Here is a 27162-nt window from a genome sequence, read left to right as displayed (position 1 = left end):
CGTCACAGGTCACGCCTACCACCCCCCCGCACCGCCGCACGGAAGGTCACACGCTTGGCCCCGCCCACACCGCGTGACAACGTGGTGCCTTCCCGCCCCACCTCGGGCCGGCGCTGACAGGATCCGCCGGGCCGGGCCCCGATCCCGGCAGCGTTAGGGAACGTGCGATCCGCCCGCCACCCACCGGTGTTCTCAGCGGCGGGAGGTGCTGGAGCGTGTCCAGAGAAGGACACCGAGGCTGGTGAGGGGTCTGGAGCACAATTCCTGTGAGGAGTGGCTGAGGGAGCCGGGGGTGTTCAGCCTGGAGAAAAGGAGGCTGAGGGGAGACCTTCTCGCTCTCTACAGCTCCCTGAAAGGAGGGTGTAGCCAGGGGGGGTCGGTCTCTTCTCCCAGGTGACAGGCGGTAGGACAAAAGCAGGGCGAGGGAGGGGATTCTGCCCCTCCGCTCTGGGGAGACTCACCTGCAGTGCTGCCTCCAGCTCTGGGGCACCAGCATAAGAAGGACATGGACCTGTTGGAGCGGGGCCGGAGGAGGGCACGGAGATGATCCGAGGGCTGGAGCCCTTCTGCTGTGAGGACAGGCTGAGAGAGTTGGGGGGGTTCAGCCTGGAGAAGAGAAGGCTCCGGGGCTTAGAGCCCCTTCCAGTCCCTAAAGGGGCTCCAAGAAAGCTGGGGAGGGACTCTGGATCAGGGGCTGGAGGGGTAGGATGAGGGGGAACGGTTTTAAGCTGAAAGAGGGGAGATTTAGATGAGCTCTTAAGAAGAAATTCTTTGCTGTGAGGGTGGTGAGTCCCCGTCCCAGGTTGCCCAGAGAAGCTGTGGCTGCCCCATCCCTGGAGGTGTTCAAGGCCAGGCTGGATGAGGCTTTGAGCAACCTGGTCTAGTGAGAGGTGTCCCTGCCCAGGGCAGGAGGGTGGAACTAGTTGATCTTAAAGGTCCCTTCCAACCCAAACCATTCAATGATTCTATGACAAGAGGAAATGGCCTCAAGTAGTTCCAGGCGAGGTTTAGATTGGATAATAGGGAAAACTTCTTCACCAAAAGGGTTGTCAAACATTGGAACGGGCTGCCCAGGGTAGTGGTGGAATCGCCATCCCTGGAGGTATTTAAAAGATGGGCAGACGTGGTGCTGAGGGACATAATTTAATGGTGGTTTTGTCAGTGTTAGGTTGATGGTTGGACTCGATGATCTTAAAGGTCCCTTCCAACCTAGACAATTCTATGATTCTCTGATTTACTGTCTTGGCTGGCTGGTTTCCCTCTCAGCCAGCACAAAATCCCACCAAATTTTACTTCAGCGTTACCCAAAATGGCCAGTTTTCACACTTCAGACCTAAAGGATGGACAGCATGCCTGAAAACTTGGCAGGATTTCTCATAAGAGAACTGTTTCCCTGTGTACCTTCATATCCTCAGACCCTCGTGGCAAGGAGGACTAAATATATAGCACCATTTTCCTGCCCTGCCCCTCCGAGCTATGGCACTAATCCTGCAAGTATTTGCATACACAGATAATTCCGTTAAACTCAGCAGAAGCATGGGCGCGAGCGATGGCGAGCACATGCCGATGGTCTTGTCCCTTCCCGTTGCAGGTGCCTATCTATTTTCACTTTTCAAGGTCATTATTTGGCCATTTTTGAAGTGAGTGGGAAAAATCAGCAGCAGGAGCAGGCCCCAGGCGCTACGGTAGCTGCAAGAGGCATAAAACCACAATATTTTTACTGATTTATTTGCGTAAATGATTACTACTAAAACTAAAAGGGTATTTGCTGCAGACCCAGTCCTGTGATGGCACGATAACTCGGTTAATCTGCTTGTTCCAAATTTAATTAAACACCATGGAAAATTTAGGCTGACTTCACAGTTCTTTTGCAATTCTGAGTACAGTGATCACTGGGAGTTGGTGTAGAAACAGCACTTCTGGCGTGGCCTTAGTGGGAGAAATGAGAAAATAAGAGTGAAATCAGTCTTCTTCCCAGCCAGGTGCAGCGATTCAGCTCACCTTTGCCTTTCCACACTTGAAGGGCCTCGCTGTGGGTGGTTGCTGCCGTGTCCTGGACTGCCAGTGGTGACAGCAGGAGTCCCCAGAGCATGACGTTTCTTCCTGAGCAATCTGGTAGTTTAGAAACCTTAATTGATGAGCACACATGCGGCCGATGACGGTGATGATGTCTCATCTTAAATAGCAAACTGGGGCTGCGGTAGCACTTTTAATCAACAGCCTTACCAGCCAAACTTGACGTTAGGATCTCCTGATGTGTAATAAATGTACACTCCTTTCTGCAGAAGCAGGAAGGATGGTGAATTTTTATAGAAATATTTATTTGTATACACAGCTTTCTCCTGCTTTAGGCAGACATAGCTCTTCATCTGTATGTAGGTATATGCCGAAGGTTGTAAAACAAGCTGCAGGCTTTACATAAATTGTGTGCAATTGATCCATCTTAGTGCCAGGATTAGGGCTCGGGGGGGCCTAACACCAAGCCGTGGCCACATCCTATTGGAAGACATTACTTTGCACTCTAAATTATGTAATGGAAAAAAAGTTGGGATGAAATGGCAAATTTAGAGCTTGCGTGCAGCTCTTAAGGAAGACAATGGAAGCTGTGTGAAAGAAATTTGGCTCCCAATTAGGAAGAGGCATTAGTTCCCATGTCTCCATTGTAGGACCTGCGATGGTATTACTTAAATTATTGAGCAGGGCTGTTTGGTGTGATAATGCGAAGGCAATTCTTCATTACAGGTCCATGTTGCAGGGTCTGTGCTGTTGCCTCTATGTTATAAGTATAGGCCACTTTGTTTTTTCTTCAGCATCATATAAATATTTGGGTTGGAAAGAAGCTCTGGTCTAACCTCTGGCTCAAAACAGGGCTAGTTTCAAACCTTGCCCGGCTGAGTTTTGAGTGTCTCCAAAGACGGAGATTGCACAACCTGTCTGGATGTTCAGTCCAGTCCCTAAATACTGTCACTGTGAATACTACCATTATTACTTGCATCTTGTCAGACTTCCCCTCGCTGTGACTCGTGACTGTTGCGGCTTGTCCTTTCATCATACACCTTTGTGAAGCATCTGCCTGCTCTGTGACCCCGCTCTGGGTGGCTGGAGACTGCAGTGACGTCCCTCCTGCCCTCTGTCCTAGCCCAAAAATGCCATTTCCACAGCCTGTCTTCATACATTGCTCTGGCCCCCCAATCACACCAGTGGCCCCCCTCTGAATCCCTCCAGTTTGTCAACATCTCTCTTGTCTTTCAGTGGCAGAATTGGACATAATTACCTGCCTTAGCCTTAATTTTGGGGTAAAAGACCAACAGACAATACTTAAATTGTTCGATTTAGTACTTTTCAGGGACAATAACACAGATCTTGAAATGTGACAAGCATCAGAGGCAGGAAACTTTATCACACCCAGAGGGCTGCACATGCCACAAACAATAAATTCAGAGGAACAATAACACTGTCTTTTTTGTACCTCCTGCTTTTACATCAGCTAGTCAGAAGGAGGAAATCCGAGACACAGTGGAGGCATCCCTTTTCTATCCAACCAGAAAATAAAAGGATTAGGTTTTATTTTTTTTGACAAGATTAAAATTATGGAATGTCATGTCAGTTTTAGTTAAGAAAATGCCAGTCTCTGATGATGGGCTAGAACAGTGAGATATAAGATATTAAGCTTCAGTTACAGCGTTGATTCTTTCTGGGCGATGTCACTTGGCTTTTATATTCATGCTTCACTGTGCACTGTGAACATCATGTGCTCTGAAGAATTAACTGAGCCACCCTGAAGCTAGATTTTAAAGGATACCAGATGGTATGTTCAATGCATGTGGCAAGCTTTTATATGCTTTTCCCCTATGGCCAATCACTGACTGATAATTTATTTCAAAACTCTCATGAAATAAATCACTTTGAAAATGATGCTGTCTCTAGTTAATAAGTGCTCTTTCTCAAGGCAGAGGCTTGTTGCCATGAAGATAAAATGATAAAACTGGTTCAAAGTGCATTGGGATGGCAAATGCGCCCTGTCGGGGAGATGAGATAAACTGGATTGAACTGGGAAGGAGGCATGGCTGCCTGCTTGTTGTGAAATTATGAGCAAGTGAACTGTCATTAAAGACGCTTCGACAGTCACTTAGGTACTAACACATGGGATTGCTGTGATAAGGAATGAATTTTTTGGGTACGTTTTCTTTCCACGACGGTGGATATGTAGAGCCCTGCTCTTGTGTCAAGCTACTGTGCGAGTTTGTTTTCAGATTTTGGAGCTAGTGATTATGTCTGGCAGCAGAAGACAGAGCTCTGGCAGCAGAAGATGGAGCTCTCTTCACTTGTTCTTTAGTGAATAAGAAGTAGAAAATTCCTCTTTGTGTGACACCAGTGAAACCCACCTCATCATCTGTCCTTCTCCCCATCCCCAAAGGGAGAACCACGGTTCCCCTGAGGGATCTAAACCTTTATCATCTCCTTTCTGTCCTCTCCTTCCCCCTTCCTCTGCATGCCCAGTCCCAGACTGGTTCCCAGTGCAGTGTTGCAATCCTCACAGCCTCTCAATGAGTTTTGTGACATTTGCTGTTTGGCTTACAGCCACGGCTCCGACAGGCAGATGATAATATGAAATTATGGCCCTTCATTCTCTGAAGGATCATGTTTTCAAGTGCTCACTGCTGTGGAGACAAGCTGGAAAATTTCTTTATTTCAAAAGCTTGAAGAGCAAAAGGCAAATAAAAGGACCCCTTATTTATTTCACTCTTATTTTGCAATTGTAAATGAAGCTCTTTTTCTGGAGAGGGAGAAGGAGGTGAGGAGTAGCTGGCTTGTGGAGGCTTTGGCCTGGCAATGAGGGCAGAGTTGATTTTCATGTAGCCCAGATTCTCTAATGGATATAAACGTGCATAGGCACACACAGAGTCCTGGTGGAGAAACTTAAGAATAGTCACAGTGGGACAGACCAAAGGTCTGGCTGGCCTCCAGTCCCGTGTGACTGTGGGCAACACCAGATCCTTAGGAAAAGGAGAAAGACAAGAAATGTGGAATGATTCTCCCCTTGCAAAGCCTGCAAGCCCCTGACAATCCTCTGTGGTTACATCTGCATCCCCCGTAGCTGGAGACCCACTGCAGGCAAGGCCAGTGCTGTGTGAAGGTGCTGTCTGTGCCATGGGGTACTTGCTGGGTTATATTTGTGATCCCCTGAGCGGCTTCTAGCAGGAGGAATGTGCCTGGGTTGCTAAATCTCAGTCACTCAGTTCTTCATCACTTCCCTACAATGCCATTTGTGGCTGTGTCTTTCTGCCTCATTTTATCTTTTTGTGCAAAGCAGTTGGGATGCGTTTGTTCCTTGAGAGACACTTCTGTGCTCGGGCACTTCTCTCTGCAAACCCTCTGAGGGCCTTTGAGATCTCCAGTTTTGTACAGCCACTGACATATGCCTTTCTGTATGTGAAATTAATTGTTCACTACCAAGTTGCTCATGTCTCTGCTCCAGATGTATATTGATGGTGTAGCCATACTGCTAAGGTCAATGATCCACTGATTGGTGCCAAAGAACACATTTACAGTCAAATGGCTTGTAGTAATTCAGGGAATGGTGCGCGTAAGGCTCATTTGAGCTTGTGAAGGATCTGTAAGTCACTGATATGACAAAGGTGCTACTGGAGGGCATGTGATGAATTACTGACATCAGTGTTCAGTATAAAATACTGTGTGGAAAGTGTTACATCCAGCACTGATCCATCTGCACTGGCCATCTGACCCAAAATCCTCCAGATGAAGACCCAGGTCGATGCTCACCTGTTCATTTCAGTAGTTTTAGGAATCTTCCAGCATGGGGGTATTTTCCCTCAACATTTCTATTGGGGAGAACTGGGACAGACAATTACCAGGCACCTGGTGCAGCTGAGGGAGTTTAGTCCATTCCAGGACTAAAATTTTGTGTCTTACCTTTACCCTTCCCACTCCATGGCTGCAATTGCCTTGTCAGTTTTGGGCTACCCCATCAAAAGAGCCCGAATTTCATCCACTGCAACTTTAATACACTAAAATCTTGTCTTATCAGCCAGTAGTCATTTAATGCTCTGAGAAAATCTGCGGGAATAACACCCATGTCATTCCTCCTCCTTCTCTACAGCTTTCAGGCCCTGATTCAGCAAATAGCTGAAGTGCCCTGCTGAAGTGGTGCCTTTTAGTTGCTAATTCCATGCAAAAATGCCCTGAGAATAAAGCAGTTTTCATGACCACTGTTAAGAATCTGCTTCCTTCTTTGGGTCTTATTTTTCCATCAGCCTGCTGGAAGAGTACAATCGGAAAACAGATTAGCCCAGGAAAGACTTCTGAACTAATAAACATACCGCAAATACATTTCTTAGTCATGTTTTAGGTCAATTGGATTTGTCAAGTCGACCGCCAGCCAAGTATGAAGGATTCCTATAAATAAATGAGACTTAAATATTTTTAATATCTGTCTGACAGAGCTTTAAAGTGCAAACGTGTCTGGAATTAATTGAAGTTGGGATCATTTCAAGCAAGAGTCATTAAAAAAAAAGAAAAGAAAACAAACATTTGAACTTTTTAACCTTGGGGTTGTTTCCAGCCACATCCCTAGCAATGATAATAGATTCAGAAAATTCCATGAAAATCTCTATTCTTTGGACTCTTGAGGCATTTAGCATAATGTTCTCAGTTCCTCTTCTCTTTTATGAAAACAGGAAGAAATTATGCAGGGTAGTAGCTGTTTAAATACTAGAAAGTCTCCCTGGGGAGAATTACAGACATTTCAATGATAAATTGGAAGTGAGATAACGGAAGGTTTGGAATGAGCCTGATCCAAAGTTCATTTCGGAGCTTCCTCATTGATTTCGGGGCTTTTTGTATGAGGTTTGAGATGAAAAAGTCTCAGCCTGACTGAGTTTGGGTGAGAGGTTTGTCTTTGTGCAGGTTTACCCTGGGGAGTTCCCACTGAAGCAGGGCAAAAAAAATGTTAATCCAACACTGGACTTTTTTTTTTTTCATGGAAGTCCTACGTCCAAACTTTATCTTCCCAGCAGCCAGGGTGCTCTTCTCCCCACCAGACCAGAGTTTTGTAGCTCTGGGCTGTATGAGCAGGCATGGTACCTTATCGCAGTTGTCCCTGCCTGGGGGCAAGCGCTACTCCTGCCTGTAAATGTAATATTGTCTGAAGAAACAGATTTCAAATCCCCACTGTAAGCTCTCCCAACCCCCCAGGGGTGAATGCATCCTAATTAATTTGCAGAAATACGTCTCTATATAGCCATTTAGAAAGGAAAGGAACTGACTATTGTGATAAAGTACATTGTGAAACATGCTGGGCTCCACTTTAACAGTATCACGGGGATCTGAGGACATAATTGCCTTGTTAGTTCGTGCTCCCCAGGGCTGTGCTGGGGCAGTTTAGCAGAATGGGCACTTAAAAACTGCCTCCAGCAAACTCCGCTCCCTGCTGCCTGCTTTCCCAGGTTCCCTGTTGCCTTTGCTTGGCAGGAACTCGTTCTCCTCCTCCTCCTCCGGAAATTCCTGTCCTTTTGATTCCCCATCCCATGACTGCTGCCCCGGACTTGGTTAGTACCACCACCACCACAGAGCCTCCTCCCCTCCACCACCTCCCCTGGATTCATATATTGTTTCCCATTTTATGCTTGGACTTGAAATTCTTCGGGACATAGAGCATCTCCTTGTTTTAGTTTTGAGGTTAGCAGTGTCAAGCTACTATTGCAATACAAATAACGAACAGGAATAACACTTCCTCGCTAATATTTCAGCCCAACAGTATTTCACCAACCAGGCCGGTTGGTGACCTGAGAGAACCAGTCTCGTTCTGGGCTGTGTCACACTCCTTCCTCGGCACTACTTTAGCTAAACACGTTCTGGGAAAACAACAAGATGTGCTGCCAAAATAGCAGAAAGAACCAACTCCCCAAACAGGAGACCTTCCCCCAGCTCCACTATTTGAACTGCAGGTTTAATGAAGTAACAGGAGGTAAAAAAAACAAGCGCAATGTTATTTAAACTTATGAATAGCTCCTAATCGCACAAATTGTTTCTAAGGAACAAGTCGGTAGCAAGGATTGTGGGATCAGGCTCCAAAACGATTATGCTGAAGTGCAGTAAAAGATGAGTGGACTCTCCCTCTCAGAAAAGATTTAACAGCCAGCACTGTAGTGGGGTCTGATACTGCTAGAAATTACTTTTATTTTAGACAAAGTATGCATAACGTGCCTGCTAAAATGTATTTTCATAATTAAAAATGAACTGTGATTGGCAAGTGAATTAAGTATACTTTTGTAGAGATCTACTCTCATTCATTCACTGATTTGCAATCAGTTGTTTGCAATGAATCTCCCCACTGTTAGAAATTAAGACGTAGTCATATTTAGATGGTAAAAACACCAGCACACAGCCATTTAGCGCCTCATTAAAAATAACTTTATAATATTTTCACTACTAGTAATGCTTGTTTTTATTTTGAGACAAGTAAAGCACCTATTGCTGGGTTGGGCTGGCCACTGCCTGAGCTGCCCTTCCTTGAGCCATCATTGTGGCCACTGCTGGGGAAGGGGCAATTGCCAGGATGGGCTTTTGGGCCAGCCTGGCATGGCCATTCACATGTTCTGTATAAAACTAGAGAAATCAGTGTAGAAGTCTGGTGTTAGAGTACAAACGAAGCCGAAGCTGTTGGAGGCAGTCAAAAAAAGAATTGTGGATGCTGGTGACAGCGTGCGATGGAGGGAGGGGCACATCTCTCTGCTTTACTTGTGCATCTCAGGTTCAGGTGGTGGATAAGCTACACTTGTGATTTCAGCTGCTGCAATATTAAATTTCACTTGCTAATGCCATATGTTATTTGTGTGATAACAAATGTGCCATTTTTAGCTCATGAAGCATTGAACGAATTTATCTGGAATAATTTCTACCCTTATGTGGCCAAACATTTGACAAACAGGGTTCCAAAATGTGCGTTGGGGAGGGCTATTTGATTACAGTGTGTGGGTGTCAAAGCAGTTAAGAGGGGGAGGAAGGCCAGTAGATTAAAGAGCAGCGGCACAACGCCTGGCTTTGTAAGTCCTTGGAAAGCGGCAACTCCAGTTCCCCAGTTTCTCTGCCTCCCCCTTCCTTCCCTTTAGGTCTTCTCCAGTCGCCCTCTTCCTTTCCCCCTCAATAATCCTGTCTGCCTGGAATCACAATAAAGGAGCACATCAGATAAAGCAAGGGATTATTTACTTGCGCTTTTGCTATTAAATGGAGTACAATATCAAAGTATTCAGTGCATCCCCCTGGCTCATGTGAAAGAAAGGATCCTTTTATTCCTTGGCTGGTCTTTTGTGTACCAAGAATCTGCCGCCCACTCAGGTAATTTGTACCAACAGATCCTACCTGTGGTGGCAGATGATCCTGTCAGGAGGGAAATATCCAGCACAAACCAAGCGTTGCTCATGCGTGAGAAAGGCTGGCTGGCAAAGGGGTGAGAGCTGATTTTTCTTTGACTCACTTGGAGGAGAAAGAGGACTTGGGAAGAAGCATTTGCTTTTTTTTTTTGGCTTATCTTAATAAATACGTGTGTTCTTAGTGAATCAACATAAAAGAGTCAAAGGGCAAGTGCCTCAACTGGCTGGCATACTCAAACTCACACACTCCCACTCACTGCCACCTTAGAATATATCTTCCCCAAGAAAACGTGCCCCTATTTCCCCTTCGCGTTTGCCTTCTCTTTGGGCATGGGACCAAGATTCCTTGTGTACAAGGGCAGCAGAGCCAGCAGCATCACACCAAGATGTAATTTGGCTCGGAGAGTCTGAAAATGACAGGAGTATAGAAATGACAGGATGTCCCCCTCGCCAACCCTGCGTTACCTTGGCGGCAGCAAGAGCTCAGGCACCTTCTAGTCTAATGCCAGCATTTTTGCTCTAAAGAGGTTGGTAAGAAAAGCCTTCAGCTTGTCCTCAGCCTCCTGCTTGCCAGGTCAAAGGTGTCCTGAAAAATGAGGAATTTCTAGGGAGGCGGAAGATCACACAGGGATATACCTCGCCCAAAACACCAGGGTGGAGATTTCCCATTCCTCCTGATGAGAAGTCATAGCCAGATACACAGAGAAAAGTCTCTGTTGCACCCTGGCACTAGGTTCCTTCCCTGGTTTATCTGTTGCCCCATATTCCCCTTTCTTGCCTCAGTTTCCCACTCAGGTTATGCTTCATGCGCTTCTCCCGGGCAGATGGCACCCTTTGCCTGTTGGAAGCACTGGATGCCTCTGGAATAACACCAAGGTGCTGATAAAGAAATTAAGTTTGGGTGGCTGTTCATTTCTAATGTGCTAAAACCATCAGAAGAAAACATCCACAAACCTGAAATGATCTGATTTTGCAACTGTGGTGGTAGAGAAAACCACGATGGCAGATTTAGTAGAGCTATTCCCTGTCCCTGCCTTCTCTCCCCCAGTATTTTACAGAGATCTTTCCTCCTCCCCTAAGCCAGGGGACATGATGTTTCAGATGGCTCCGAACAAGTTGTACAGCAACACTGCCAGTGCTCAGATTGGTTTTTCTTGACTAAATTTGCTTGATCTTTTTTTTTCAGGCTTTGGGTATCAATTAAAAGAACACACTCTTTTGTCTTGTGTGTTGCTCCCCTACAAAATAATGAACTGTTTAATACACTAGAGGCAATTTCAAATTATCTACTTTAATGAGGAAGGTTGTGACAGAAGATTTATTACCCTTTCTGATCTGCTAATGTATTTTCCCGACCATCCCAGCAGAACCAATCACCGTATTTTCATTATACACTCTATTTTCAGGGGTTCATTAGTTGTAGACTAAAAATAACAGCGAAGGTCTCAGTCTGAGAGCTAATCCAATTTTTTTAATTAGAAACAAAATTTGATTAGACAACTTTCTAATCATAACAGCATCAAGCATCAAGACCCTTAACTGTGTGTTTTGTCCAAACTGAAATTTCATGTGACTATGCATAAAGACCTGACCTAGAAATGCAATCACGTAACTGCTACGAAGGACAGACCCAGCCTTTTCCTTAAACAAAAAAATCCCACTTTAACACAAGCCAGTGGGCTGTAGCCTATTCCAATTGCTATAGCCTATTCCAATTGACTCGTGTTAAAAAAATAAAGGTCTGGCAACGAACCTGTTCAACTGAGACCAACTCAGAGATGCTTAGCTGATGTCTGAACACGAAACTTAAGAAATAACTAATATTATTTTTTTTCCTCCCAAAGAATTAAAAAGAAAAATAAGGAAAATAAGATGGAAGAACTCCCAGACAGCCAACAGGGCCTCCTACCTCAGAGCTGGATTTAAATCTTCATTAAGCTGGCACTTTCCAGTGATGGCTTTCTGCTGGTGGGTTACACTAACACAAGCCTGGCATTTTTCCTGCTGCACCATTTTGATATGCAAGAGCCATGAGCATAACGAAGATGACAGGGACACAAAGATTTTTGGACTTTACCAGGCATGCTCTTCGCAAAAAGATTTCACCACCATGGTGGGAAGGTGGAGATGTGCTGTGTGCGTGGCAGCAGCCCCACAGGGCTTGTTGTCCTCATCTGTCCTCAGACAGTTGTCCTCATGTCTCTGCACTGGTGCCCAGACATCCTTAATGGGCTAATGAGCCTGCTAGGACTTTTAATTACATTGTGGCTATGTTGTGGCAACCACGGGAGCAACACTTCCTGACCCAGACATCCCTCTGACCGGTCCCAAACACACGCCATTCAAGGGATTCTCCCCCAGCAATAAAAAACCCGGAATCCCCCCGCAAGAACATTGTTGGGCACGTGGCAGTCTAACCCTGCAAGGATACCGCAGGAAGGTGTTCCAAGTGATCCGCCTGCGGGGAGCCTGGGCTGAGGACACGTTTCAGCCAGATAACGGATCACTCCGGCACCCAGGGGATTTTAAAAGTGGATGTAGGGAAGAGAGAAGTTATTGCAACTCACATCAGCCCCATGCTATAGATTTTAGATGCATAAATTATATATTTACGTCCAAAACTCTATTATTCATAGAGTTGAGTAAACAAGTATTGATTTTTACACTGTAGCACAGCTGGGTATTTCTAATGATGCAGACAGAGGCTCTTCCTCCATCCTGGGTAACTCTGACCTCATCGGTGCTTCCTGAGAGTAGTATTTAACAAGGACGATCAAGTTTAAACCCCGTTAGCTGTTGCTGTTTGGAATGGAAATCAATGTGCATTTCTTTCTGAATGGACAGCTTCTCCACCCACACTACGTCATGTGTGGCTCATCCCACCACTGGTTTAGATGCTGTAGCAGAGAGATGCAGAGGGAAAAAAGGATGCGCAAAACCATCTCAGCTCAGAGTAACCGCAGCTCTCCCACCTTACGGGAAGAGGCAAAGACATGCTGGCTGTGTGAATACAGCAGAAAAAGTAAGCTTCAACATATAAAAAGAAGTGATGCTGCTGCAGAGCTCATGTTAAACCTTTTGAGAACGGTCCTGCCATCAGTCAGTAAGCTCAAGTCCAGATTTCTCTCCATTAAACATGTGATACTACCACGCACATTTAGGGGTGGCAGAAAAAATCCTTTAACTGCATTTTCCAGTACTACGTTATTTCAGAGGTTAACCAAAATCACTTACTTCATAGCTACCTTGGCTATATTGAATCAATGTACAAGTTCCTCATTGGATTTTTATTGCAGGTAAAATTGACAGAGAAAATCACTAGGATATACTTAAAAATGGGAAGGAAATGTACGTTTACAATAAAAAGGTCTCTGAAGGTCTCTTGTTTCATAGGAAGGAAGCTGTCTTTATATTGCATGAACTATAAAAAATGATTAAAACTGAAGAGAGACAGGAAGCTGATAATTTGATTTATCATCTTAATGGCTATGATTCATGAATAAATAATATAATGGTTTATGTCTCTCTTGTAAAAGAAGTAGAGAAGAGCAATTTGTCTAATAAATGACTTCAAAAATTACAGCTGAGTCTTGTTTGCCACATTTGTTCTATTTAAAAAGAATGAGCGAGTATCTTATTTCTTATTACTTACTAGGACATTTGTTGTATTATTTATAAGAGTCAAAAACCTTAACTAAAAGCCACTCATCTCTGACCACAGTCTCCCATTAGCTTTAAATTCAGGAAAGAGAAAGGGATTGATCACTAGATCAATAAATCTAACCTTAGAGATGACTAAAAGCTTCCTTTAACCTCCTTCCTCTAGCATCCTTTTTCAAAATTAAAGTATCCCCCTTTTTAATTATTTAAGAGCATGTCAATTTTACAGTAAGGCCATGTATGACTGCATCATGCAAGGATTTCTTCTTTATATTGGAAACACACCAGCATCTTTAAAAGGAAAGCATTTAAATCGTGATCACTCATTTATTTTTTTTCAGGTTGGATATGCTACTATAGATACACGTACCCTGTTCCAAATGCACCCTGGATTTCATCAAGACAAGTGCTGAAAATAGGAAAATAGAGAAGAAACGTGGACTCCCAATTATTGGATACACCAACTGCCCCAAATTCATCAACGATTCTGACGGAGCTGAAGTTGCTCCGTATTGACTGTGCAGGGCCAGCAACTGGCATTACTATAGAGCTGCAAAAAGTCACTTCAGGCAAAAGCAAACTCCAGAGAACATCATTAATGGAAAGAGCGTTTAATTTTTTTTAAAACCATTCTGTAAAAATAGCTTGTATATGTAGTTTGCCCAGCGTGCATCAAGACCTTGACCTTCCCCCCCCTTTATATTAAAATAGTTTATCAAAATCAGATCTTTTTTCTTACCAGAAGCTGTTCACACCGATTCAATACGCTGTGTTTCTACTTTCCTCCTACAGAACCGCCTTCAAAACAATACAAACGGCGTCATGCAGACACAATTCCGGACGCAAAGCTGGCTGGGGACCCCAAAACTGGGGGGCTGTAGCCAGGGTCACCTCTGGATTATGTCCTCGCTCAGCCACCGACATGCTGTGTGGTCTTGAGCCCGTGTTTTTTCCACGCATCTCCACACCTTTCCTTGCTCCACGTTTAATCTTCACCCTGAAGAACCTGGGGTCTCTGTCTTGCAAGAGCTTGGGCTTAGACAATGGAAGTTCTTACCCTGTTTCGGACGTTAATTTTTTAGAGGGCTTCAACACTGAACTTCAAGACTTGGTTATCTTTGGCTCATACTTGAGATGCGAGGTGTTATAAAGTATTATTGGAGCGAGCAGCACCAGTAAGACTGTTAATGACAGCACTGGGAGGAAAACTTCAGGATGATCATTCTTGGCATATTGTAAAACCAGTTAATTTCTACAAGGCTTATTAAAAAAAAAAAACAGAGAAAAAAAGGGGACATGGATTTAAGCAAAATAGACCTTTTGAGTTCTCATATTTCATAAAAAAATGTCTACTTCATGAAATGGATCTCTCACAGACTGCACACGTACACACAACTCATGTCATTAACTACATATGTCACACAGGCATGATCCGGACAAATAAACCGAGAAAAAATAGGGTGAACTTTGACAAAACGCCATTCATCAATATTTTCTACGTATGATTTCTCTAAATAAATGCAACTAACTAGCCCACAGTCCAAAAGCACTATTTTTATGTGCCGCGCCTCCTTCCCTCAACTGCTGTATTATATAGGTGTCCTAAAACTGGAGCGCTCAAGACGTTTTTGGGGTGAGTGATGCACCAACAAATGTCAAAGCAATGTAGGTTGCACCCAGAACAGCGCAGAAAACACAGTGAGTTGGGGTACCATACCCCAAAAAAGGTTCTTTCATGGCCTTTCATTTTGAAGGGACAAAATCTTTGATGATTTTGAGAGGCGGTGGCCTTCGCTAACTTCCAAAGCAAGTAGGGCTTGTGGTCAAAATAATTTTTTGTGGTCTTGCGATAAAAATAATGAAAATGCTGATCTCTATATAAAATTGTGAGCTTTTGCCCTAATTAGGAGTTTCTGGAAGAGAATGTTAATCAAGCAGACTGCAAATATCTCTGATGTCACTCTGTGAAGTCGGATTTTGAACCAGATAGATACTATCACTTCCTACTGCAGCCAGGCAAATCACAGGCCACCATTCCACCATAGAATTGTCTAGGTCGGAAGGGACCTTTGACGGGCCCAGCGTAAAAGAGCAGAGCAAAGATGATCCCCGCTGCTCCCTCACTTTGTATTTGGGAAATGGAAGTGACAAATAGAGGGAAAAATAGATTTATTAGTCTGAAGCTGTCCTTGACAAAATACAGTTTATGCAAAAGGCAATGTCAGTTGAATGGAAGCAGCACAAGGAGAAGATTACCAAAATAAAAGGGTAATTCTTCTGGCATCAGTCATACAATTATCATTTGCATATGGAGGAGGCAGAATCTCAGCTGGTATAAGCTGTTATAAGCGTATCAATAAAGCCACACTGACTTATAGCAGCTGAGAGTTTGTCCTGGAGCGTATTCATCCCTGTGTGACGCGATAGATTGATGCGTTAGCATTTTCTCCCTGGAGACTTTAGTTCAAAACCTATTTCAAACACAGCGAAAAATAAACGGGCTGGTCTCTAAGCAGATGTCCCTGGAAATCTGTTTACATCATCACAGCGACAGCAGTTTAGTGGAAAGGGTGTTCTCTGCTCAGGGCGGGGGGGACACAAGGGCAGGGCGGCGGGTCCCTGGTGGAGTTGCATAGCAAAGCTTCCTTGCTAACTCCCCGGTACCCAGCTTGCAGGACAGATCTGATGTCCAGAAATCCGTAGGATTCCGTACAAGGTGAAATTAAAAGATTAAAATAGAAATATTGCTTAGTCTTAGGCTACAATCTGGGAGTGAGACTCTACGGCACTGCTGCTCCCAGCCTGCCCGCACACATAACCTCATCACAAACATGGGAAACTGCTGATTTTTTGATAAGATCTTTTGCACGCATGAAATTAAGCACATTTGTAACGTTCAGGCTTGGGGGTCTCAGTTTCAAAAGCATCTCAAGATACAAATGCTCCCTGTGATCATAGGAGAAGGAAACAGTGGGGTTGTTGTAATTACAATTACATCATCTCACGTACTTTTCATGTATTTTTGGCAGAGTGGTTCTGGGCCCAGTTTTGCAGGAGGAGATAAAGCACCCACAAGCGAAGACAAGAGGACTGCGGGTCACCCCTGCACCTCCCGCAGCTGTGCCCCGAGGCCAGCCTGGAAAGCAACAGCAACCCAGAGTCTCGCTGGGATTTCACCAATAATTCAGCAGCAGATCTGCCTATCCATGTAATGTAAGTAATGCTTTTAGGAGCATTATCCATGCATGGTTTTCCTGTACGTGGAATTTGGCAGGCGGCCATTCGACCAAATGCTTCACATTGCAAGAAAAATCTGCAGACTTGTTTTTTTTTTTTTTTTTCCAAACTAAACTTATTTAAAAAAGCAACCCTCCTGCTAACAAAGTAAGAAAGTTATTCATCATCACCTCAGGATCAACCATGCAAGATCAGGTAGTTTAATATGCAGATTTTTAAGGAAATATCTTCCTTCTCGCCCTCGCACTCCATGCATTGTCATTTCAGAAGCAGCAGCTCCTACAGTGAAAACTGGGTATTTCATATAATGAAATACTAACACAGAAATAGAGTTACCAAGTCCAAGTCCCATCTATCACAAGTAACTGCATCATTATCCCTTGACACTGATCAAATCCCAGTTTATGAGTAGTTTGCTTTTTACTGCTATTATACAAAATGAAAAGCTGTTCCAGAACCCCGTTGCTCTGACGATGATGAGCCTTCCTCCTTTCCAACCAAAAATCTTTTCTCAACCAGTTCATACACGTTTGTTCCCGTACCGAGTGTCGTCCTTAACTTGAATTGTTTTTTCCCCTCCCTGGTGTTTAGTCCCCTGATGTATTTATAGAAAGATCATCTCCTCTTTCAAACTTCATTTTGCTAGGAATAGTAATGTTAGAAATAGACTGATGAATTTACTCTATTATATACAGACGGACATACATACACACGCACAGAGGCTAGGGCACTCATTTTAAAAGAAATGCAGAAAATACAGATGAGTCAATCTTTAGTTAACAGTGCATTATTTCAAACATGTCAGCAACGTATGTAAATTCAATATAAAAGACAGATCAAGTTCAAAACTGATTTTTAGGCGTTTTAGATCTAAAGACTACCCATCTACAGAAATATCAGAAAGTCTACCTGAAATTTTGTAAAACTCTAGTTTGGGAACAGTACCAAAAGCCCACAATGAATATAATTTCTTAAAAAAGAGAGGTGGGAAGACTCAAAGTACATTTGGATAAAAAAGCCTTAGAGAGAGGCTAGTTTGGGTGTTAAATAATCTGCAGAAAAAGAAAAAAAAATCAAATTGCTATGAAAAAAGAACAACCAGAAGGAAGAAAGACTGAACATACTATTTGTCTGCTTAGAGACAATTTCATTCTTTCATAAAAATATTTTCTAGCTTTGCTGCTCTGGGACATCAATCCGGAGTACTCTAACTTTCGACTTATAATGATATTCCTTCAGATACAGCTTCACCGATGGAGGGATGGGAAGTGCATCAATACCATCGTAAGTTGTACAGTTGCAAATAACTGTTCTACATATATGTTGAAGAGAGAAAGGAAAAGTCCTGTTTAGTGGAGTGGATAAAAGCGGTTCAAAGAACATACAGGAACTTGGATCTTTGTAGTGCTCTAGGAGTCCCGTGATGTCAGGAGAATGGAAGACACAAGGATCGTGGGCATCAAAGCTGAAGTTGTGATTCCACTGCTCTATCCGCGCGTGGAGGGAACGACTGTAGCGCCTGAAGCTCACAGAGAACAAGTAGTCTTCTTGGGCAGAATCTCGTAACAAAAATGTTCCCTCTGGCTTTCCTTCTAGCAGGGCCTCAGCTGCATATTTATCCATGACTCCCCAGTAGCAGGGATTGTTATTGATCTGGAGGAGGTCTGGGACTAGGCAGTGGACATAATCAATCTGCGTATGGTATTTCGGAGGCGTTTCCATCCGGAGAAGCTCGTCATCCGTTTCCCATTTGGGCTTGTTTCTTTTTCTAGAACTTGTGCACAGTGTTATAACTTCGTCATCGGAGTCCATATCGCTCTCATCTTTACTGCTCCTTACCACCCTACCTGTCACCAACTCAGACCTCGAATCACCCCTAGAGGAACCGCTGTCAGTAAAGTCACAGGATGGGGAGGGAGAGTCCATTCCCCCGTTGGCAATCTCATCGTCTCGCAGCTGATCCTCCTTTTCCTCCTGCTGGGATAAATCAGCAATTATCCAGTCTTCTGTTTTTGGACTTACAGGAGCTGTATGTCTTTTGATCAAGTGCCACCGAAAAGCTAGCTCCGAGCGCGGAGGGAAAGGACACTTATCTAGCATTAACTCACTGATATGAATTTTTCTTTTCGATGGCAGTCCTGAGGCATGCCGACTGCTGCAATTCTTTATGGGAAAGCACTGCCCCACAGCATCTTGCAGCTTCTGTTTGAGAGATCGGCCTAAAAACCTGTGACCACACGAACGGTCCAGATCCAGCTCGATAGATGAGCAGCTGTATTTCCTCTCTTGGCTCCTTAAACTACTACCTGATCTTCCTGCGGCGCTTGCTGTTTCTGCATCAGAAGAGTGCTCACTCTTTTTAGACCAGGAGAGCTTCTTTCCACTCCAGACGTAACCATCCTTTCTATCTGCGCTTCTGCTCCGGCTGCTTTTGGGTCTCACATCTGCGTTTTTAATATTAGCGTCCTTATTTTCAGCCATTTTGACAGCTTTGCTTCACGAGTTGCCAGAAAGCGCACAGTGTTTCTTGTAAGGTTTTTCTACATAAGGAAGCTTCCTCAAGGCACTTTCTGGAAATACCTAAGCAAAAAGAAAAGACAGCTAAGTTAACAGTTATGCATGCACACAACGCAAGAGCAATGCAGGTGTAGACAGGACAACAGCGACAATTAATTGCTAACCATGTAAAAATAATATGATCCAGCTGCATTCACTAGTACACCCCACAAATACCGGCGTGATCCCAGACAAGGCTCTCTTAACCTTTCCTTGGGAAAAGCATCCTCCAGAATAAACCATTTTAGGTGGTTTCAGAGTATCTGTTCTGACTACGCAGCAGAGCAGACAGTTTGAGGTGTCGGCAATCCTATTGTGCTAGGGTCCATTTTAAAGGGAAGCACTTCCCGTGGCAGGTGATGCTGCTTTAGCTGTTTATTGAGCAAATTCTGCATCTCTTCCAAATAACTTTTCAAGAAGGAACAAGCCAGAACAGAAACAACTAGGTCAGAGTACAAAGAGCTACTGTACCTACATGATATGCCTGTTTGCTACTAATCCACAGGGTGGGATGCCAGAGATCTGTTTCTTAACTGACACTTTTGGGTCACTTTCTGGATAAAAAAAAATAATATTAAATTATATCAGTCACAGATTCTGTCAATTTCTGAAAGCTGTTTTCCTCTGCCTTTTCAAATGGAGCTAGAAAATACTGAGCCTCTAAGGGATTGAAATATCTAGGGCTTTACATACTGAAAAGGATTAAACCAAATCCAGTCCCTTACTAAAAGCAATTTTAAAAGGCCGTGAAAGATGGAACTGCTTATTCCTCATTAGAGAAGAAAGTTTACATTATTAAAATCAGTGTTGCTCTGAGACCTACGGTTGCTGATTTCATTCTCTTTTGTTTCCAAAAGCATACTGAATTCTCAAATAGATAAGAGGTTTCCTTTTGAATGTTGTGCTTTGAAAAAGAAAAAAAAAATCCTCCTTTGATTACTCAGTTGAAAGTAGAGCAGAATTTTTTCAAGGTACATGGATAGCAACACGTTACGTATGCTGTACTCTCCCAAGGCATGGCAGAATGTAGAAATACTTCCCATCACGTACCATGATGCCTTTGCACCAAAATGATGTACAGCTCCTCTATTCCACTGATTTTTTTGGCTGTCAATTTTTTGTTGCATGTTGTTTTTTTTTTTTTTTTTTAAAGTAATTGACGTGGTAAATACTAAACAGGAAAAGAAAAGGGCATCCACTTCCTCTCTCCATTCAATCCATTCTCATCATCAGGATTAGCCGGCATGACACAACCTCTCTGCTGTCCCCCGAGGCTGCGCAGGCTGAGTTCTAGCCTCTGCTTTCAGTACAAGAATGAGGCTGCCGTGCCAAAAGGCTTACATGCAATCTGTGGGCCAAACGCAGCCCAGATGGAACTTTCACCCAGGAATTTTTGACACTGCTTTCCTTATTTACAAGCCACAAACCTGAGAGCTGTGGGGAAAAGAAAAACACAGGGAAAGGGAGGAGACGCAGAAACGTGGAAGGAGGGCAAGATAGGTAAAATATTGCAAATATGTGGAGAAAAAATGGCATTAGAGTAACCTAGATGAATGGTACCTCACTGGTACCAAGTGGAATCAGAGAATGGGGTCCATATTCCAGCAATTACAAACCAAAGACAGAATTCTTTTTCTTCTCTCAGGATTTTGCAAACCACTTTTCAGTGAACACACTGCAGGATGCAATGCAGGTAGGAGAAAGGCAATATTTGTATATGAGACCCGAAACACCTTTGTTTAGACCAAGATTCATTGATTGCTTTTGCAACATTTATATTTTTCATCCAGAAACAAATTAGATTGGAGCATTGAATTTTCTCCACGACTGAAAAAAGAGAAAAAAAAATAAATTCATTTACCCTGGTGATAACCTGAAGCAACTGCTGAAGACAAAAATGTTATTCTAGATTCATCCTGTGGTAAAATACATTAACTCTCTATGGATGGGATTTTGAATTGGACAGAGAGATATCACTGAGGTTGCAAAGTCAAGTACATAAAAGTTAGGATACGAGTTTTGAAAACCTTTAATTATCTCATTCTGCATATCCAGCCAATATACGGACTAAGAATACACAGAATATGGGCTTCTAATTAAAAACTGCAAAACATACAAACTCCAGAAGTGCTGAAAAGGCCCGTTATATCCTAAATTCAGCCTTGCAACTGAAATAATTTCAGTGTTTTATGTCTATTTCTGGGTTGTTGTTGTATTTAACTGTAAAATCACCTTCTACTTTGTACCCTTCTTCTATCGCGAATCGCTAGCGGTACCTGAACCCTGAAACTTAAAGTGGAGAAATAGCACGTGATGCTGTAAGACACGCACCATTAGCCAGCAACACGGAAAGCTGTTTCCCTGGGGTTTGAAGGCTGCTGGAACTGAGGCGCCAGCTCTGCCACGTCAGAGCACTAATTGTTAATCAGACATAACGCTAGACCCGTGAAAAGAGCACAGAATAGATGAAGAAAAAGGGATGTCATCTTACTAAAGCCAGTTTTGAACTTGACCTTGTGAAGGAAGAGTAAAGGACGGTTTTTGGTGGTTCAGTTTGCGACTCAGGAGACAAAACCTTTGTTTCCAAATGCATTATAAATGTCCGTGTGCTCGCAGACAAGCTGCCTTCTGAAACATGGACTGGCCACTGTGTATTTAGGTGCTCAAATCCCACTGTTTGTCATTACCAACAAGGGGTCATGCCTTCATACCTTTCCGAATCCCCGATTCACAGCCCCGCGAATAAAACAGGGACCAAAAATAATTCGTGTGTCGGAAAGAAAAAGGCATAAAGGGCAGTGAGGCATTCAGTGCTGTATTACCACTGCAGGCTATCCACATAAACCAGCTATTCCTTTCACTGCAAACATCCAAGGGAAATGCCATGTACCATACATCCATTAACGGCTGGAGTGCAACTGAAAGAGCAGGAGAGAAGGGCAAGGATAAAAGAGAGGGAACACAGAGTGTACTTTTCCCTACAGGGCAAGGTTAAATGGAGGAGTCCAGCACCGTGCAGGTTACATGCATTGGTCCTGAGATCTTTTTGGTAGATATAATTAGTCTCCTGCCTACAAAAGCCACCTTCTACACGGGGGTACCTTGGGCATCTCAGAAACTGGCAGATTTGACAAAACCCTTACGCTTGAAAAGTCTTACTCCTAAACAAATGGCAAAAGTAAAGCAACATGCAGGGATAAGTGGAGTTCACTTTGGGCCACGGGATCCAGCTTGTAGTTCAAGGTTATCCAACACTGTCACAGCTTACAGTCCCCGAGGACAAGCAGAGTGCTGGGTGGCTTTTGTTGTTGTTTTTATAATGTGCACGTCTCCCTCCTTCAGAGGCATGTTGCTCACCAGGCTGCGGAAAGGGGGGGGCGCAGACAGCTGCACAAGATGCTTTTTCTTTCAAGCGCTGATGCCTCAACACTAGAACTTCAAGCCCAAACTAAAAGCTATGTCTAGTAGCTGTTTGGAGGCAATAACAATGTTACCTCCTAGCCAGAGGTAGGCTGCAATCAGCAACTGTGATAAGACAGTTACAGCCTCACCATATGTCTAATTAAATCAGCAGCAAGTACCCAATAACTTCAATAGGAGAATCAAAACTATAAGCGTAGACAGACCTTTTTTTAATTTATTCAATAAACACTGAATTGCTTTAACTAGATATCTATGTCCTGAGGCGCTGGACCCTTGCCTCTAGCCCAGTACTTCCAAGTCCTCTTCATCAAGCTGCTTCTGTTTCGGTATAACGAAGAAGCAGAATCCTGTATGTAAGACCAGCAAAGCACCATCTGAAGCAGACATGGGGGTGTCCAGCCCCTCCTCCCACTCGGAGCAGGACCGCTGCCAGCGCCAGCTCAGGGGAGGCACAGCACAGTCCGGCCACATCCCAAAAACCTCTGAGGATGGAGGTCCCACCACCTCTCCAGGGCTCCCAGGCTGCACGGCCCTTCCAGGAAATACTTTGAAAGTTTTTCTGTCCAAGTACACAAAAGCCAAAGCATCGCTGTGTTACACCTCTAAACAAGAAAAGGAGACTCCCACAAAGAACAATAAATCAATTTTGGAACTGTTACAGAAGTTGATATTCAGGATTTTATCAGCTCTAGAAGAGAGAGAAGAGGAAGCCATAATAAATTGGAGTACTTTTTCTTTTTTTCTTTCAACTTACATAAAAGTTATTTAAAAAAATTCTCACCGGTCACATGCTGTTTTCATTAATTTCGCCCAATTAGATTTTGGCCACAAGACTACATTTTAAAACCTGACCTTCCACTGAAGTTGAGCTGTTACTGATTTATTTTGGAAAAAAGCCCAACCTATTACAGATAACATTAAGTCTCAATTCCTCCGTCTTAACTCGTTTTTCTTCAGTTTTGACTATGTTTAGTTTGATTTATGATACCATCCAAAAATACCTACACTTGGCTCCAGAGGCCTTTCCAGCAAATTAAAGCAATAATCACAGGCACACAAAAGAAAGTGACTGTCTAAGGATATCAACGATATCCACACAGTGCTTCTTACTTGGAAATATCCTTGGTTTGTCCTAGGTCTGTATAATCCCAGAACTGTAGAAGGATAAATCCCCCCCAATGCTGGGGCTTATTTTATTCTCATCCAGGAGGTGGAAGCGATCTGGAAGCAGGTGCCAAAAGGTGAGGGCTGCTCATATCTACTGCTTTAATGAAACTCAGCTCATGTGCTCGAAGAAGAGAGGCAGGCAGCGCTTGGCAGACCGCAGCAGCACTAAATCAGTAAAAGCTTGATGGTCCATGACCAACACTTGGTGCTCCACCCAGAAACCGAAGAGGAGAGCAGCGCGATTCCCGGCTCCCGCCCTGCCGCTCTGCTCGCAGCTGCTTACACCTATTAATCAAGTCAGCAGCAGGTCGAGTTCCTGACCGGATTTAAAGAATAACCTTGCATTCGATGCCATGCCACTTTCGGAAGTGACAAAGCCACTAGGCCTGCAGTCCCTTGTCCAAGGGACCATTGGATCCCTCCATCCCCCAAAAATCCTACCCCCAGTTTTCCCATGCCGTTCAAACAGTTATCCCACCTCCAGGCAATGAATTTCGTTGTTACATAGAAATGAATTTAAAATGGTTTTTATATTGTAAAATATTTTAGATGCAGTTTATACAAGAGTTTCCGCAAATTAAACTAATAAAAATAAATACAGTTGACATGCATTGGTCTCCATCCCGGGCAGCGGCTTGCAATAAGGCTACTGTAAGAATAGCTCGCTCTTCCCACTCATCTGATAAGCAGTTCAGCTCGAAACATTTTGCTAGAACACGTTATCCTCACCAGAAATCACGATTTACTGAAATATGTCAGGATACACCCATGGAAAACATGTCCCTATACAGCTTCCACCAGGTTTAATAATGAAATCTAGGCTTTTGTTTGTTTGTTTGTTTTTAAAGAAGCATGCCTGCTCTGTTTTCTTGTCACTTACTCATTCATGAAAGTACCAACGTGACTGTTATAGAGAGCCCAACCACATTTCCAATATAAATAAATCACTCTGCTCACCCCAACCACCGAGAACTCCGCTGCAGAGCAAAACCGAAGATAAAAGGGGTTTGCCTGGAAGCAATTTTTCTTAGAAGCAGGAATAAATTGGACCAGATCATTAAAGCTATATAAAGGGAAGACAGAGAACTCCAAATTCTTCTCCATATTTCAAGCATGTCAAGATTTAACGTTTTTTTGTCCTTCAAGAAATAAGCCGTGATGCTTTCTTCCAATTTTTCCGGCACATGAGAGCTTAATGATTTTTGCAGCGCAATCACTACCTGCCCAACTACAACTGCATCTAGCACAGGCATCGGGATGCCTATAATTACAGAGTAATTCCATAATTACCATAACGATCTCCAAATGGGCTTGATCCTGCTTTACCCGGGCGCCTGCGAGGGCTCCCCAGCCCCCCCACACCCCTCTGCTGTAGGGGATTTCGGATAAACCCCTCGTCTGGGCTTTCCTCGCCATTCTTGCGGTACTGCCATTAAATACATGTACATAAGTATATACAATAAACATATATGCACTCTATAGATGGAGATATGTATACGGAGAATGCACCCACACGCGGTTTTCCACGGGAAGAGCGAGCCGTCACCCCCGGGGGACGGAGCCCACCCCGCTGACCGGGCCGCTGACACCGCCTCAGCCCTCCCGGCTCCCCCCGACCCCGACTTACGATCGGCCGATAGCGCTGCCCTCCCCCGGGGGACACCGCTCCCTCAGCGGCTGGGCAGGGCGGCCTGACCCTCCGTGCGGGAGGGGGAGGAGGAAGGCCGCCGGAGCGAGGCGGCGCGGAGCCCGGCTCTCCTCAGCCGCCGGAGCAGAGTCGCTGTGAGGCGGCCCCAGCCGCGCCTGCCGCCGCCGCCATCCTGGCTCTCCCGGCCGGCCAGGGCCGGCCCCGGCCCCGCCTGCGCGCAGCCCCGCCCCGGGCTCTGAGGGGGCCGGCCCCGGCCCTCGGGGCGGGCCAGGCCAGGCGGCGGCGGCGGCGGCGGGGCCGAGCGCGGGAAGGCTCGAAGCGGTCGGCGGGGCTGGCGCGGTGAGCGGGCAGGAGGGTGGTGTGGCCCCGGCCCTTCCCCTCACCTCGGCCCCTTTCCCGGCGCGGCGGGGAGCGGGGGTCGGTCCTTTCCAGGGGCGGGCAGCCTGGCTTGGCCTGCCCCGGACATCGAGCTGCCTGAGGGACAGGCCCCTCACCCCCTCCGCCCCCCTCCTTAACCCGTTTTTTTCCCATTTTAACCCTTTTTTTCCCCCCTTTTAACCCTTTTCCCCTCCTTTTAACACTTCTTTTCTTTCACGGTTCACCTCCACAGCCGGGCCCTGCAAGGCAGTGCAGGCACCGTGTCCCACATCGCTTAGGCCAGGCTGGCCTAAGCTGAGCCCCGGGTCCTCAGCCCCGTGGGTGGGTGGGTGTCCCAGCAGCTTCATCCCTGCCATCTGAGGCTCTTTCTGAAGCTTTTTTTCTTTTAAAAAAAATATTTTATTTCTCTCCCTTTTGTCCTCTGTAACTAAACAGGTGAGAGCAAAGATGCCTTCTGAGCAAAAGCCGATGCGGTACGGCCACACCGAGGGACACACGGATGTCTGCTTTGATGACACTGGAAGGTAACTGCCTCAGATTCCTAGAGACCGGGGTGGTCTGGGGGAGCGATGGTCTTGTTCCTCTTCATGGCTTCCTCAGGAGCTTCTGTACCAGCCACTGCATCCAGCTCTGGGGCCCCCAACATAGGAAGGACATGGACCTGTTGGAGCATGGCCAGAGGAGGCCACAAAATTGATCTGGAGCCCCTCTGCTGTGAGGACAGGCTGAAAGAGTTGGGGGTGTTCAGCCTGGAGATAAGAAGGCTCCAGGGAGACCTTAGAGCCCCTTCTAGTACTTAAAGGGGGCATACAGGAAAGATGGGGACAAATTTTTTAGCAGGGCCTGTTGGGATAGGACAAGGGATAATGGTTTTACACTAAAACAGGGGAGATTTAGACTAGATAGAAGGAAGAAATTTTTTACACTGAGGGTGGTGAGACACTGGCCCAGGTTGCCGAGAGAAGTTGTGGATGTCCCATCCCTGAAAGCTTTCCAGGCCAGGTTGGACGGGGCTCTGAGCAGCCTGGTCTAGTGGAAGATGCCCCTGCCCATGGCAGAGGAGTTGGACTAGATGGCCTTTAAAGGTCCCTTCTAACCCAAACTGTTCAGTGATTCTATGATTTATGGCCAGGGTTGATCTGACAAATCCTTTGTTTTTTTTCCTGTGTTGAGAACTGGCTATATGACGTATAGTTTGATGCCCTGAATTTTGAGATTATTGACATATAACTTCAATGTAAGCCAATATATATGCATATGTATATATAGTATATGTGTGTTTATATATATAAAATCTCTACATGTACTTTTTATAAGAGTGATTTCACAGCATCTAGCAGAAATTGGTGTAGCGTGGGAGAAAATATGTTCATATATACACTAAGAAATTAAAAATATAGTTGAAGAAATCCAGTATTGGGCTTGCTATCTTTTCTTGTTATTTTTGCAGTAGTTCTTGAATGTATAAATAAAAACATAACGGCAAATATTTACTTTATATTGATTAAAATTAAATGATAAACCAGAAAACAAGTCCTCTGAAAACGAACTCAAGGGGTAAGCCTGACTTAGCATACTGACTCTGGTTCTTATTCCTTTCTTTATTTCGTTAGCCTTGGTACAAAGGGGACTGTTAAGAATTAGTCTAATAACAATCCCCTGTGACTACAAAAAGGCTTGTTTTCCATTACAATGCAAATC

The 27162-nt window shown here is 44.6% G+C and overlaps 2 protein-coding genes across 4 annotated transcripts in view; one reads left to right on the top strand and one right to left on the bottom strand.

Moving 5' to 3' along the window:
• Window positions 1-10709: 10709 nt before the first annotated feature.
• On the bottom strand, window positions 10710-25280 carry SOCS4 (suppressor of cytokine signaling 4). Of its 2 annotated transcripts, XM_054199913.1 has the most exons (3): window positions 25063-25280; window positions 17675-18869; window positions 10710-14312 (listed from the first exon to the last, which is right to left on the bottom strand). In XM_054199913.1, the coding sequence occupies exons 2-3, from the start codon at window positions 18768-18770 to the stop codon at window positions 14305-14307; spliced, it is 1104 nt and encodes a 367-aa protein (XP_054055888.1). In that variant the 5' UTR covers window positions 18771-18869; window positions 25063-25280; the 3' UTR covers window positions 10710-14304. The 2 variants fall into 2 exon arrangements, with proteins under 2 accessions (XP_054055888.1, XP_054055887.1); XM_054199912.1 differs by having other exon boundaries at window positions 10717-18869.
• Window positions 25281-25305: 25 nt separating this feature from the next.
• WDHD1 (WD repeat and HMG-box DNA binding protein 1) overlaps window positions 25306-27162 on the top strand; it is a 34324-nt gene continuing 32467 nt past the window's right edge. For both annotated transcript variants that reach the window (XM_054199910.1, XM_054199911.1), the window contains exons 1-2: window positions 25306-25422; window positions 25897-25985. In XM_054199910.1, the coding sequence (XP_054055885.1) occupies window positions 25909-25985 (77 nt within the window). In that variant the 5' untranslated portion in view covers window positions 25306-25422; window positions 25897-25908. The remainder of the gene's footprint in view (window positions 25423-25896; window positions 25986-27162) is intronic.

Source organism: Rissa tridactyla, chromosome 4, assembly GCF_028500815.1.
Source record: "Rissa tridactyla isolate bRisTri1 chromosome 4, bRisTri1.patW.cur.20221130, whole genome shotgun sequence".
Taxonomy (NCBI): domain Eukaryota; kingdom Metazoa; phylum Chordata; class Aves; order Charadriiformes; family Laridae; genus Rissa; species Rissa tridactyla.
Note: the sequence above shows the minus strand (reverse complement) of the source record. Positions and strands in the feature narration are given on the sequence as shown.

Coding starts and splice junctions, on each gene's coding strand:
- SOCS4 (XM_054199912.1), bottom strand. CDS start 18,770: ATGGCTGAAAATAAGGACGCTAATATTAAAAACGCAGATGTGAGACCC.